At 39.6% G+C, this 12,424-nt stretch overlaps 1 protein-coding gene across 3 annotated transcripts in view; it reads right to left on the bottom strand.

The window, feature by feature from the left end:
- SNCA (synuclein alpha) overlaps positions 1 to 12,424 on the bottom strand; it is a 70,784-nt gene that overhangs the window by 41,668 nt on the left and 16,692 nt on the right. For all 3 annotated transcript variants that reach the window (XM_080401003.1, XM_080401004.1, XM_080401005.1), the window contains exon 4: positions 11,265 to 11,410. In XM_080401003.1, the coding sequence (XP_080257129.1) occupies positions 11,265 to 11,410 (146 nt within the window). The remainder of the gene's footprint in view (positions 1 to 11,264; positions 11,411 to 12,424) is intronic.

The following is a 12,424-nucleotide window of genomic DNA, read 5'->3' as shown; positions in this document are numbered from 1 at the left end:
TTATGGCTTCCAGCTCCCTCCTAAACACCTTCACAAAATTAACAGAAGCTCCAAGTCTTCAAAGTGTTCTCTACCAGCTCAGTTGCCTTTGTCATTTTCTTCCCCAAGCATATTTTGCATTTCTAACTCTAAAAATAATTTTATCTGGACATGATAAGTTGGTTTCAACCACCAGAATCTTCCCTTCTTCAGCTTGAATAGACACTGCCTGATAGAAATACTGTTTTTATGGATAAGAAAACATTTCTCATGAATGACACTCACCCTGACAGCCTAATAGAATTTTTCACACCACTCCAGGGCAATGCATGTCTGTCTAGACCAGAGTGCACCCTTTGGGCCCTAAAACCATCACAGGGAATTAGTTAGAAAAAAAAATATAAAAAAATCTGCCTGTCTTCTTTACATAAAATAGCACATGAAGAAAGGACTACATTTCACAATGAAGAGGTATACCAAAGGTCAGCCAAAAGAGCCTAGAGCCTTTGTTTTGTCCCACAGCCCCAGAGAAGAAACACGTGTGGCTGATATAATGCTGGCAAGGTATCAGCTGCTTTCAGTGATGCCCCTTCCATACAGGATGGAGTGGGAGGTGGGACAGAGGGATTAAGCAGCTTCAAAGGCACAAATCCTGGTTTATGGGCTTCTGAAGGAAACGCAGTTACAGACTGCTCCTCTTTCTGTTTGCAGCTAACCTACCAAGCAGGGCAAAACAAGTTCTTTATTGGCTGTGTCTCCTCATCTTGAGCTTCATTTTGACTCTTCTGACCCAAGCCTGGCAAACCTCCACGGCATGTGCTAACAAAGCACCAGCAAACAGCTCAGAAAGCTAACACCAAAAGCTTGGAGGGCAATCAATGCCTAATATATTTCAGAATCAGGTCTCTGCCTGCTTCACTCTTCCAAAAGTGTATTTTTTTAGAGGACAACTTTAGCAGCTTACACCTCCAGTTTCCTCACAGGGAATATTTCACATTAGACAAGGCACTGGCAAAAAAAAAGGTTTGCAATCTAAATTTTCAGATGTATTTCTGAGACATTCAATGTAGCTTTCTCCAGTAACAAATTCCAGTCTCCAGATATATCACAGAAGCTTTTGAAATACTTTGAGACAAGTACTTAAAAACTGAAAAATTATTGCCAATAATCCTTACACAGGCTACTTAAGTTTCTCTAAGGGAGAGATTTAACACGGCTGAAAGCAGTTGGGAGCCAGACAGTTTAATGACAGCTTATTGTAGAAAAGATGGATCATCTCTTTCATTATGTACTAGCAGCTTTGAAAAAATCCCAGACACCCACAGGTTGTGCGTACATGACCTTGCAGGTTATGTAAAAGCTTGTAAGCTTTTATCTATTAACCCACAGATTCTTTAGGAAGTTCTATCAGTGGTCAAAATAGCCACCAAAATTATGTATATCATATGCTACTGGTATTTGCTAATTATCACTAGTTTTCATATAAACTTCCTTTCTACTAATAGTAGTAACAACACGGCCAGTAATTAGGTGATCCTAATAAAGGCATCCTGCCTTTTTTCTTCTTCCCTCTCCTCTTAACCTATAGGTGGGGTTTATACTTTTTGGGTTGTTTTTTTTTTTTTGTTGTTGTTTTTTGTTGTTGTTGGAGGGGGGGTGGGGGTGGTTGGGTTGGGTTTTTTTGGGGAGATGACATAGGATTGATATTCTGAAAATACAGATGAATTTACTTCTCCACAAAGAGGTATTATCTCCACACTTCACTCCTGTATTCTTTTGAAGTATATACAACCCTCATCACCAAATCAATCCAGGACCTCAGTTTGCTACTCGCACCTATTAAGCATCCCATTGCAGTGCTTTGCTGAATACAGGCAGACATAAATACACATAAATACACAGTGCTTTGCCAAAATGTCACTCCAGCACCATAAACTTTCATTGCTAGCTTAAAAAACCTTGCCAGCTGCAGTGTTTGGCTTCTACAATATCGGCAAATGACAATAGCTATCATCCCAGATCCTCGAGATAATTACTTCCAGATAGGCACTAAATAAATCACATATAAGCTCCTTACCTTCCAAGGCTTACACACTTCATCTTGGCCAGCAGAGGAAAGGAACACTGAAACATTGCAGAAGATGCTAAGGACACAATTACTGTAACCCAGTAATGTCTGCAAGCTTATAAAACCTGTACCTTGAGTTGCACAAATATGCCACTATTAAGTTTGCCCAACTATCATGGGTTACATAAAACTATTTCCCATCTGAAACAGCCAAATCTTTTGCGCAACAGTGGGCAAGAACAGGAATAGTTGGCATGAATATGAATCACCCCCAAACTTAAAACATACTCCTCTTAGCAAGCAGCACCTTCCTGAATATTTAACATGGGATTGGCAACTATTTAGAGCAGGGGGGAAAAAATTACATTTGAGTAGTGCATGAAATCCCACAGATGGATGCATAGGAAAGACTGGGACACTGAACCAGAACTGGTCCCACACTAGCCTGGGAGACTTGCATAATGCAATAACCGTACAATCCACTGGGGAGACAAACACAGCAGCCTGGAATATGCTATGGGGGCATACTGGGTTAGTTAAAGAAATTGGAGATGTAGGATATGGGATGTGGAAGAGAGACTGGAGTAAAGAACACAAGATGGAAGAAAGAGCATAGACTGCAGAGAAGCAAACCCTTATAATAATAAACACAAAAGTCAGTCTCCTGGTAAAAGGATGGGAAGCGTCTTTTGCTTCTCCCTCACCAGTTAAAAAAATGAAAAAAAAAATAATGTGTTCTGCTCTTTGTAAATGTTACAAACATTATCTCATTATCACAACATATGAACAGCTCCCAGTGAACACTGTATTCACCCTTCTATCAGTTAGCAAACAATTCTTGTTCTTGGAGACCAAGGGAGACAGACACGTTCAGTTTAAGGATGGAGGTACTTTATTTCTCCAGGGTCAAAACTAAATCTGTGGTTGAGAAATTGCTAGAAAACAAAGAGCAATATGATGCCACTCAAAAAGCTCCTCAACTTAATTCCTTCACAGGTAATTAGGAATACATTATGGCCAGAAATAGTGAAGAAGAAGAAGCAGCAGCAGAAGCAGGAAGTAGACTCAGAACATCAATCTGCACTAAAATGTTATCTCACAGCATGAAAGCCATTAGGAAACCAGGAAAACTCACAAGACCTTTACATTAAAATCATATTTGTTCCTGAATTAATGAAGAGCAATAACGTCCAGGATATTTAGATACTATCACACACATTTTCTTCCCCTGTGACTCAAGTCAAGTCCTGCTTAAGTCAGAGATGTCAATGCACAGAAATGCTCTGACACAGAAAACATGGTCTTCCTTTATATATTGCTATTTTGCCCTCTGAGAAAAAAAAAAACCACTGACGACATGCCCCACAGCAGGCATTTTCTCTGCTAACCAGGGAGGCCAAGCACAGGTTGCAATTCAAAAATGCCCCCAGCACTTCAACACAGAAACTCCCCCTGTTCCCCCCCACACACCCCCAAGGATTGTTATTTTCTGTGCATATACATCTCTATCTTGCCTAGCCTAATTTTAAATATTTCAAATAGCGGTGTTCAGAGTGAAATAAAATTAAGCTACTCATGTCCAGAAGTGCTACATGAACATGCACATACTTGCTGAGAAGGAAGTGACAGTTGAGATCTTATCATAAAGCAGAACAAAAGCAGAAATAAAGCACGGGATTTCCTTGCTGGCTTTATGATTTCTGTGGCCTTCCTATTTATCAACCTGTTTTCTGTGGGCATCATTAGCACATTTCACCAAATAAAATCACTTGTCAACATTGAGTCTGCTTCAAGCACTTTGTACTGTTCTTCACAGAGCTGTTACGCAGTATCAACATGTACTAAGCTATACATTTAGGATCTGCCCATGTGGAAACACCAAATGAAAACAGAACTCTACTAATGAAACTGCATTAAATTGCTTCAACCGTAACTGTTGAATTTATTTTGGCAACAAATCACAAATCATTGACTCAAAGCCACTTGCATTCCAACAGAGAGCATTCATACAGGATCATAATGCAATTTCACAAGTCTACTGACATTTGTGCCTCTGTACAACCTAAGACTATTCCTGAGCTTTCCCATCCAAAAAAACATGTGCACTGTCACCAGGGGGAAATTTGACTGCCTACATAAAGCAGATTCAAAACCTTAGTATCACCTGCCTATGGGCACCTTATGATTTATAATGAATCAGAGGTTCCTGTTTCAAGAACATGGATTAGATTTACAGAACTGATTTGTTACAGATGTTTTAATACAATACACCATCATTAATTCCGAGACCAGTAAGAAAGGCCCTACCAAAATAAATCAGTTCAGCTACACCACAATCAAAGAGATATGTCAGTGACAGTCCCAATTCTGTCACAAATTCAAAGAAACAGCTAACAACTGCCTTCTCTTAAGAGAGGTCTTCTGTGATTTAGCTCCTGAGATATGTGGGTTCCCTACCAGGGAATCTCTCTCCTCATTCCTTCACTCCCAATCCATCTACATACATGAAAAAAGGAATCCGCTAATTGCTGCTAAATATCCTTTATGTTTTGCAGCATCTCTGACATGCATAGTTCAAGAAATAAAACAGTACGGGGAAAAGTAAAACCTATCTCAGACTATGGGTTCTTCATATGTTATGATTTAAACAGAAATCTGAAAACAAGTATTGTCTGACTGATGTCCAGTTTTGACTACCTGAGCAGGCCTTCTCCTACAAATCATCCAAAACACTTTGGCTTCCTTGAGGAAGATTTATTGTCTGCTAGTTCCCCTACCAGAAACCACAGTATGCAAGCTTTCCAAACCACTGCTGTAATTGCTCCTACAGATCTAGTATCACATCACAGCCATGGTCAGGCTCACCCTGAACCACCAAAAATCCCACCCCTCTGCATTGCACTGCAAGGCAGAACTGGCACTGCTTGGCTCAAGTGTAGAGGGCTAGACCTCTGGCTGCTCAGCAGGCTTGCTAGACATCTAGATTACATATATTTAATCATAAACTTACCCATTCTCTACTGTGACCTTCTATTAAAGCCATAAACTTCAACAAGTAGCTGAGGAAGGCAACTAGATATTGCTGCACCCCTGCAGCCTGCTTGCTCTACAGTGTCTACTGAAAAGCATCAACTCCAGAATGTTACTAAAGTTTCTTCACTTAATTCAAGCTTTGACTTTTTCCTCGTAATAAACTCTAGGGGAGATGAACACACCTGCTTATTCCAAGAAAAGAACAGTTTAAGTCTCAGGCAACTCACAGTGACTGTCCTGCTTTTCGCTGGGGACTATTAGCCTTTTGAGACTTCAGCTGGCTAATAGCATAAAGTGTAATGGCAAGGTGGAAAAACTCCCTAATTCCCTTTCTGAAGAAGGAAATTGGCTCTCTCTCCTCCATAGTTTTTCCTTTGTGTTTTTGAGCTACGCTTTTCAAGATCGACTCACCTAGACTGGAAAGAAGATGGGGAACAGCGATCCTTGAATGAGCCGAGTGTCCTGTATAGTATACTGATGGTCAGAAAACTAGGAGATATTCATATTCTATCCAAATGCATGGTTCCACCTAAACCCAAATTTTGCCATTATTGGAGCTATTTCCAGAACCTTATTTACAAAAAAAATACACTGAAAAAAAGTATCTTAAAAGTTTCGTGAATTTTCCCTGTGTGTCCTGGTTTTGGGGGCTGCCGTTCTGCGGTGTGGGCAGGTGGCCATCAGTGAAGCGGCTGCATGGTACTTAGTTGCCAGCCAGGATTAAACCACAATGTGGCACGTCAGTATTATGGCACCACAGGAAACAAAAATATGCAAAATATATCTCAAAAAGATAAACAGAGAAAAAATGAGAAATTGCTTTTTCAAGTACTAAGCAAGGCATTGATATTGTATGCAGGTAGCAAGGGGACTACTGAAACAGTGAAGGGAACTTAAATGTCAGGCATTTAAACTTTGGGGACTGCTACCCAAGATAACTTCAGTAAAAATCAAATGTCAATCCTAAGTTTCTACTTATTTCTGTGTAAGTTTTCTACAGAAGGATTTCTAAACTGATCTCTGCATTTTTTTTTTTAAATCAAACTGTAAAGTGCAAAACCTAAAGATTTCATATTCTGTTTTTTTAAAAAAAAAGTACAAGTGGTAGGTAATTAAAACTTTCAAACACTGAGCAATCTTAATTTGCAACAAGACAAAACAGAAATCTTGGAAAGATTCTTGCATTTCAAAACCAGGTGTTTAACAAAGCAGAAAAGAAACCTCCATTCTGCCACTGAAAGAGACACAAATTTTCAGAGGCACTTACAGGGCTTGCATCCCTTCTCCCAGTAAGATTGCCCAAATGAACAAGTAATAGCTGGCTGGAGTACACTGTGATACTTGATGTCTTAATCAAAACTGAGTTGCTCTCATCGAAATTAAAAGGTGTTTCATCATGTCTTTATTCTCAGCAGTGCATAATGTCTCATGGTGCTTCCCTGTAAAAAGGATGAAAAAGGCTCCTACACATTGGTATATTTGATTATGGTGAATCCCCAAAGTGGATTCACCCTGGCTCTAAGCGATGTATAATGCTCCATGGACAAATTCAGCTGCTCATAAGACTAGCTATTCTGGACAAGAAAAGCAGTAAGACAAGAAATGCTCTACACCTGCGGGGTCCACTGCACCGCATGTTCATGATAGAACAGTGTTTGAATTCTAAGAAGTCTCAGGAAATACAGGCGGGGCAGGGGAGATATAGTAAAGTTGCTTTCTGTATCACTTCCATTAGTCTATATTAATTTTCATATTAAATGCAATGAGCAAGGCATTTAAGTTAAATAATACTGTCTATGGAAAACAATGCCTGACGCCTAAATTGACAGTCTTCCCACTCATAGCTGTCTTTTCCTCTGAAAGCTTGGTAATTAAACCAATGAGCTATATTACCTGCTCTGTAAGGATATGATCTACCTGCGTGTTATCTACTGCTGTAATTTTATGTTTGTATTTACACTACTATTTACCGTAACCTTGTTAAATTAAGAGACGCTCTAGAAAGAAAAAGGATTTAGCACATATAGATACCAAACACAAACCATATAGATCCCAGACTTGGCAAGGGCAAGACCTGCTACTCTATTTACTTTAGTAAGATCTTCGCATGGTACTCAAAGTACTTCGAGGTTTCAGCCTACTGGGGATTTTGGTGCTAGAATAGCATGAAGTTACTCATCATGGAAATCATAGAACTTACCAACTGATTTATTCTTGAGATGCTAGAGAACTAAATGACATTAATTTAGTGAGGTTAAGAACTTCAATGAGTGAATTACCTAGCTCAAAATAATAAACTTTGTAATCCGTATTTTCTTCTCAGGCAGTGCTATATACTAGACAGTCACTAGCTAGTATGCCTCTATATGAACATGCTGAGCTGAAGGTATAATATTCAAATGATTTCACAGCTTTCTTAACTCAGGAAGAAACCATGCTCATTCCTACAGCAAATGCAATCATCATTAATATATATTTTTTTAAACTCCATTAATTTAGAAGCACACTCACGCTGTACACAGAAATAAAACATACACAGGGACAGAATAAATTCAAAAGAAATGTTTCATCTGTATAACCCACTACCTCAGCTTATCACCTTCTCTTAACAGAGAGGAGAAAGCATGAAGGAGAGAAGCAATGTATTTTCTGCTTCCAGAAAGAGTCCCAGTGTGTAAAATAACAGTATTATTATGAGCCAGTTTTTAAAATTAGGCTCAAATTTACAACTAGTTTATGAAGAGTTAGCCCATTTTTAATCGGCTGTATGCTAAATGCTAGTATGCATTAGAAATAATTTGTGAGTACATGCATGCTGGCAACATACGAAAGAACTTCTGGAATCTAAATAATCCTCAGAGTTGTTTTGCATTTATTAAAATGCTGCTTGCAGTATGTGAACCCTTTTATTATTAATTCAAGCCTGCTAACTGCCACTACCCTTGCTGTGTTAAGCAGTGAGTTTCTGCCAAAGCATAAATCCGCTGGCGAGTCCTCACATGGGCACTATCAAGTCAGCCTTCTCATTCACCCGTCTCAGCTGTCACTCTGCACTGCCTGCTTACACCGGCTGTGGGGTGGGGAGGTGACAGCGTGGTGTGACAGCAGCCCTCCAGCCTGGCCTCAGCTGCATGGTTAAACCTGTGCTTCATGGTTCAAAGCACACTGGTATCAAAGGCTGCACTAGGCAATCTTAGACAAACTTCTTGAGAAGGCATTTTACCAAAAATCTGTGTAGTAATTTCCTTTGCCTAAATATCGTTGTATCCACAGATAAAGAAACATGAGTGCTTTCAGCTAGCTGAAAGTCATAACCAGATTTCCATCACGGCACAAGAAAAATGCCAGTTACCATGCAAGACTGCAGGCTGTCACACAGGTGAACAGATCATTAGTAACAGATCCCAGATAGGCTTCCAGACACATCTGGAAGCAGCTGATCCCAGCAAGGTGCAGGGACTTGGACTTGATGATCCTTGTGAGTCCCTTCGCGCTTGAGACATTGTATGATTCTGTATTTATTTCACAGTACCTGACCCTGTAATTGATGGCAAATAAGTGAACTCCTCCAGCAGTGTGGAGGCTGAGTTTATAGCAGTTCACAGGAATAACTCAGGTTGGGAGGGGCCTCAGGAGGTCACTTTGCTACATTCAGTTGGAGGATTTGGACTTGATTACGCAGGTCCATGTGAACTGGAAGAAATAATTTGCCACAAATTTAGAAGCCAACTAAAACAACAGATTATTTGCTATTGCCTTTCAGCTGTCTGTATCTGTAATCATGCTTCTATCCACTTTCAATGGATAAGCTTCATATGCAATTCCCTATCAAATCCCATGACTTGCTTACACTATGAAAGCAAGTTAAGTGTTTATCTTGCACGTGGGATATACAGACATTTGCTTTAGGAAGACTCCAAATAGATGCCCACAGGAAGAATAACCTGCCAAAGGCACTGGCTAGTCATGCTGAAGCTCAAGGAATAAATTTGCTCATCGCGGTCTCTTATTCCCAGTTTAGAGTAGACTAAAGATATCACAGCCTTCAAAGATGTAACCTTACAGAGATAAAATACACAAAGTTACATTGTTATTTCAATCATATGCCTGGTTGGCACCTTCTCTTATTTCAGCAAGGCTCACCCTGTTTCCCCACTGGTATTCTGAATGCCCACACCTGGACCCCACCCAACCGCCAGTTTACCTGGAAAATCCATGAAAAACATCTCATGTGCCTCTGAACTGCACAGGAATGCAAAAAATACTAGGTTTTAGGATACCTTTACATGATTCAATTTTGATGTTAACATTTTTGAAATGGCTACTCATCACTTGCAAAACCAGTAAGAGACAGGGTGCAGAGCAGTCTGTGAGCCACAGATACTAATCAGGTAGATGGCCACACTGCATAGATGACCAAGTATCCCAGTCCAAAACAGGCCAGTACCAAGAATCAAATGAATGGTTTTGTGTGTCTAAAGAACAAAGCACCAGTTCCGAATAATGATGCTATTTATAGGACTGTGGAATCATATGCATGTACATTATGGATGTTCTTTCATTTCACAGATGTGATTTTATTCTGTTACAGCCATCATGACTCATATTTAAGCTTTACAATATACAGAACATAATTAAATGAAAGTCAGCAGAAAGTCAGAGATTTGCTTCATACTTTGTAATTATAAGGATCTATACTTATATATTAATATTAAGATAACAAATATTAGATATGGTCAATACTGAAGTAGGTAATTGCATATTACAGCAATGATTATCCTTATGACGCTGTGTTTGAAAAGCTATGAAAAGAATATTCTGCTAAAGCTCTTTCATAGTTTTGTGCTGAGGGTATGGACTACTCTGGCCATGACATACTCATGTATTCCCCTGGCAGTGCATTTAAACTTCATTTTGTAAATCCACAGTATAGCTTATACAAAGGATCATGGCCATATCAAGAGCAACATTTTACTTCTAGCTGAACAAAATAGGACTAAAAACCCTCCCAGGAAAACTGCTTTGAAAAAGAACAAAACTGCTTGTGAGATGTTTTCAAGATCAATTCATCACAGTTGACTGAATGCCTACCACAACCTAACAACCCTTTTTTCCTTCCAAACTAAAGCACCAATAGGATTTGTCAGACAGACAGGAATATACTTCAATAACAGATAAGGACAAGGAAGGCTTCTTAAGGATTCAATTTTACCAGCTCCTCTGGACTGGAAATAAGATAAACCATAGAACTTCTTCATGCTAAATCCATTGCGCCCACATTTTTGTGCAAATACTAATATTCTTCATAATCCTACTTTTTTGTAATACTTAAATGTTCACACACAAAACAGCACAAAAGGAAGCACTTGTCTCTTCTAGGTTACTTTTGCCTCTGAACAACACTATACACGTTTTGGAAAGCATCATTCCCACCAGCTATCTGTAGTCACTGTTCACCAAGTGCAAGTGGAAGACTAACTGCAGCGTATCAGCAACAAAACTGTAGTAACACTTGATATTGTGCAAATACTTCATGTTCACTTCAGTGCTGGAATAAAAACATCTACAGAGTGCTTTATGGCATGAGCTAGAGCAAAGTTAATCTGAAGAGTTCAGAACAGTTTGGAGGCATTTTTGAGTTAGTGTCACTGTATTAATAGAAAAAACTCTCCTGCTAAATCTTGACTTTAGATGCAATGTATCTAACCAGTTAGTGGACTGGTGCACACACCCTTCTGGCTCGTTCATCTGCAGAGGATACAAATTGTAAACCTGAGATTTGCTGTTTGACCTTTCAGATAAGCAGGTTGCTTTTCAATGCTGAGTTATTTGTAAAAATAGTTATCTTTCCATGAAACTGTACAGCCATCCTACATCTGATGGCCCTCACTAGAGGCTGCTGAGTTCAGAATCGCCACTAGATCACACTTTAAACCATGACCCAAATTTGCGAAGACTTTTCAGAATAGCAAAGTTCCATGCCCAATCCTACTCAAGTTCCCAAATCCTGCAAGTCACTCAAAATACAAGCCATAAACAGTAGACATTTTCTTTGCTGTTCATTTGTTTAACGTAACACAAATCATCCTGCATTCAATACCACTGACACTCCATCTGACCCCCAGTTCAGGGAGACCACTCATAGTTCATTTTTTCTTCTGGAAAAGACTGTAAATAAACAAACCTGTTTGGCCAACTGATCCTTCTTCACCAAGCCAGTGGCTGCAGCAATGTTCCCTGCTCCTTCCACCGTCTTCTGGGCCACCGCTGTCACTCCTGTCACCACAGCTCCCCCAACATTAGACACTTGCTCTTTGGTCTTCTCAGCCACTGAGGAAAAGCAGAAGATGGAAAAACACTTTAGGGCTCCGGGACCTGTAAGTTTTTCACAAAATCGTATCTATCACGAGAGCCCAACATCATGAAGAGCAGTAATGCCATTATCCTTTATGCACCCCAAGCGGATCTTAAAGAAATGAGACTATCCATCTGGTAACACTGCAGCAGCAGAAGTAAAAATAAACCTTATCTGCAGCTCAATTTCTTTCATGTGAAAGATGTTTGACATTTTCACTCATGTCTAGCTGTACTTTAGGGAAGAACAGTCATTACCTAAGGGCCATTATTACACCCAACTTACTGTGTAATGTATAACAATTGCACTCAATATATCCCAGTTTGGAAATGCATTCCAATTAATCCACCAAACACCTGCTGCACATTACAGGGCATGGAAGACAAGATTTGTTTACATTAGACTCAAAAGCCACTGATTATTCCTTTATTTTTATTTTTTTAAATATACTTGATTAATAAGCAGAGCTACTGTGGCTCAGCCAGATAATCTCAAATACAACCTTTTATCTGATTGAGATTTTTGCCCCACTGCTGATGCATCCATCTATAACATACTAAGCTAAAAAAAAAAACGGTGAATGCCAAAGCAAACTGGATTAACAGCTAACTTCCAAGCCCCAGGGAAAAAACAACTCATTTAGCCCACATACATATCAGCAGTTGCCATTCTGCCTTTCAGAATATCACTGGGTTCTTTCTGCTCATCCATCCCCAAGGGCTCTTTCTGACAGCAGCTTGCACTGTAGTGCAACCACTCTACGAAAAGAGATGGGAGGGATGACTTCATGCCTAAAAGTTACACAGCCAGATTTTCAGAAAAAAAACCCCACCTTTACTCAACTAAACAAGGGACTCCTCTTCAAAACCATCCAGATCATATTTTGTAATTCTAACTAATGCTACGCTGTCCTCCAGACCAAATGCAGTCAGATCCATCAAATGTATTCATAGCTCTGTTTGCACCCTTTACGAGCATGGGATGGATTC

This window comes from Falco punctatus, assembly GCF_963210335.1.
Source record: "Falco punctatus genome assembly, chromosome: 1".
NCBI lineage: Eukaryota > Metazoa > Chordata > Aves > Falconiformes > Falconidae > Falco > Falco punctatus.
Note: the sequence above shows the minus strand (reverse complement) of the source record. Positions and strands in the feature narration are given on the sequence as shown.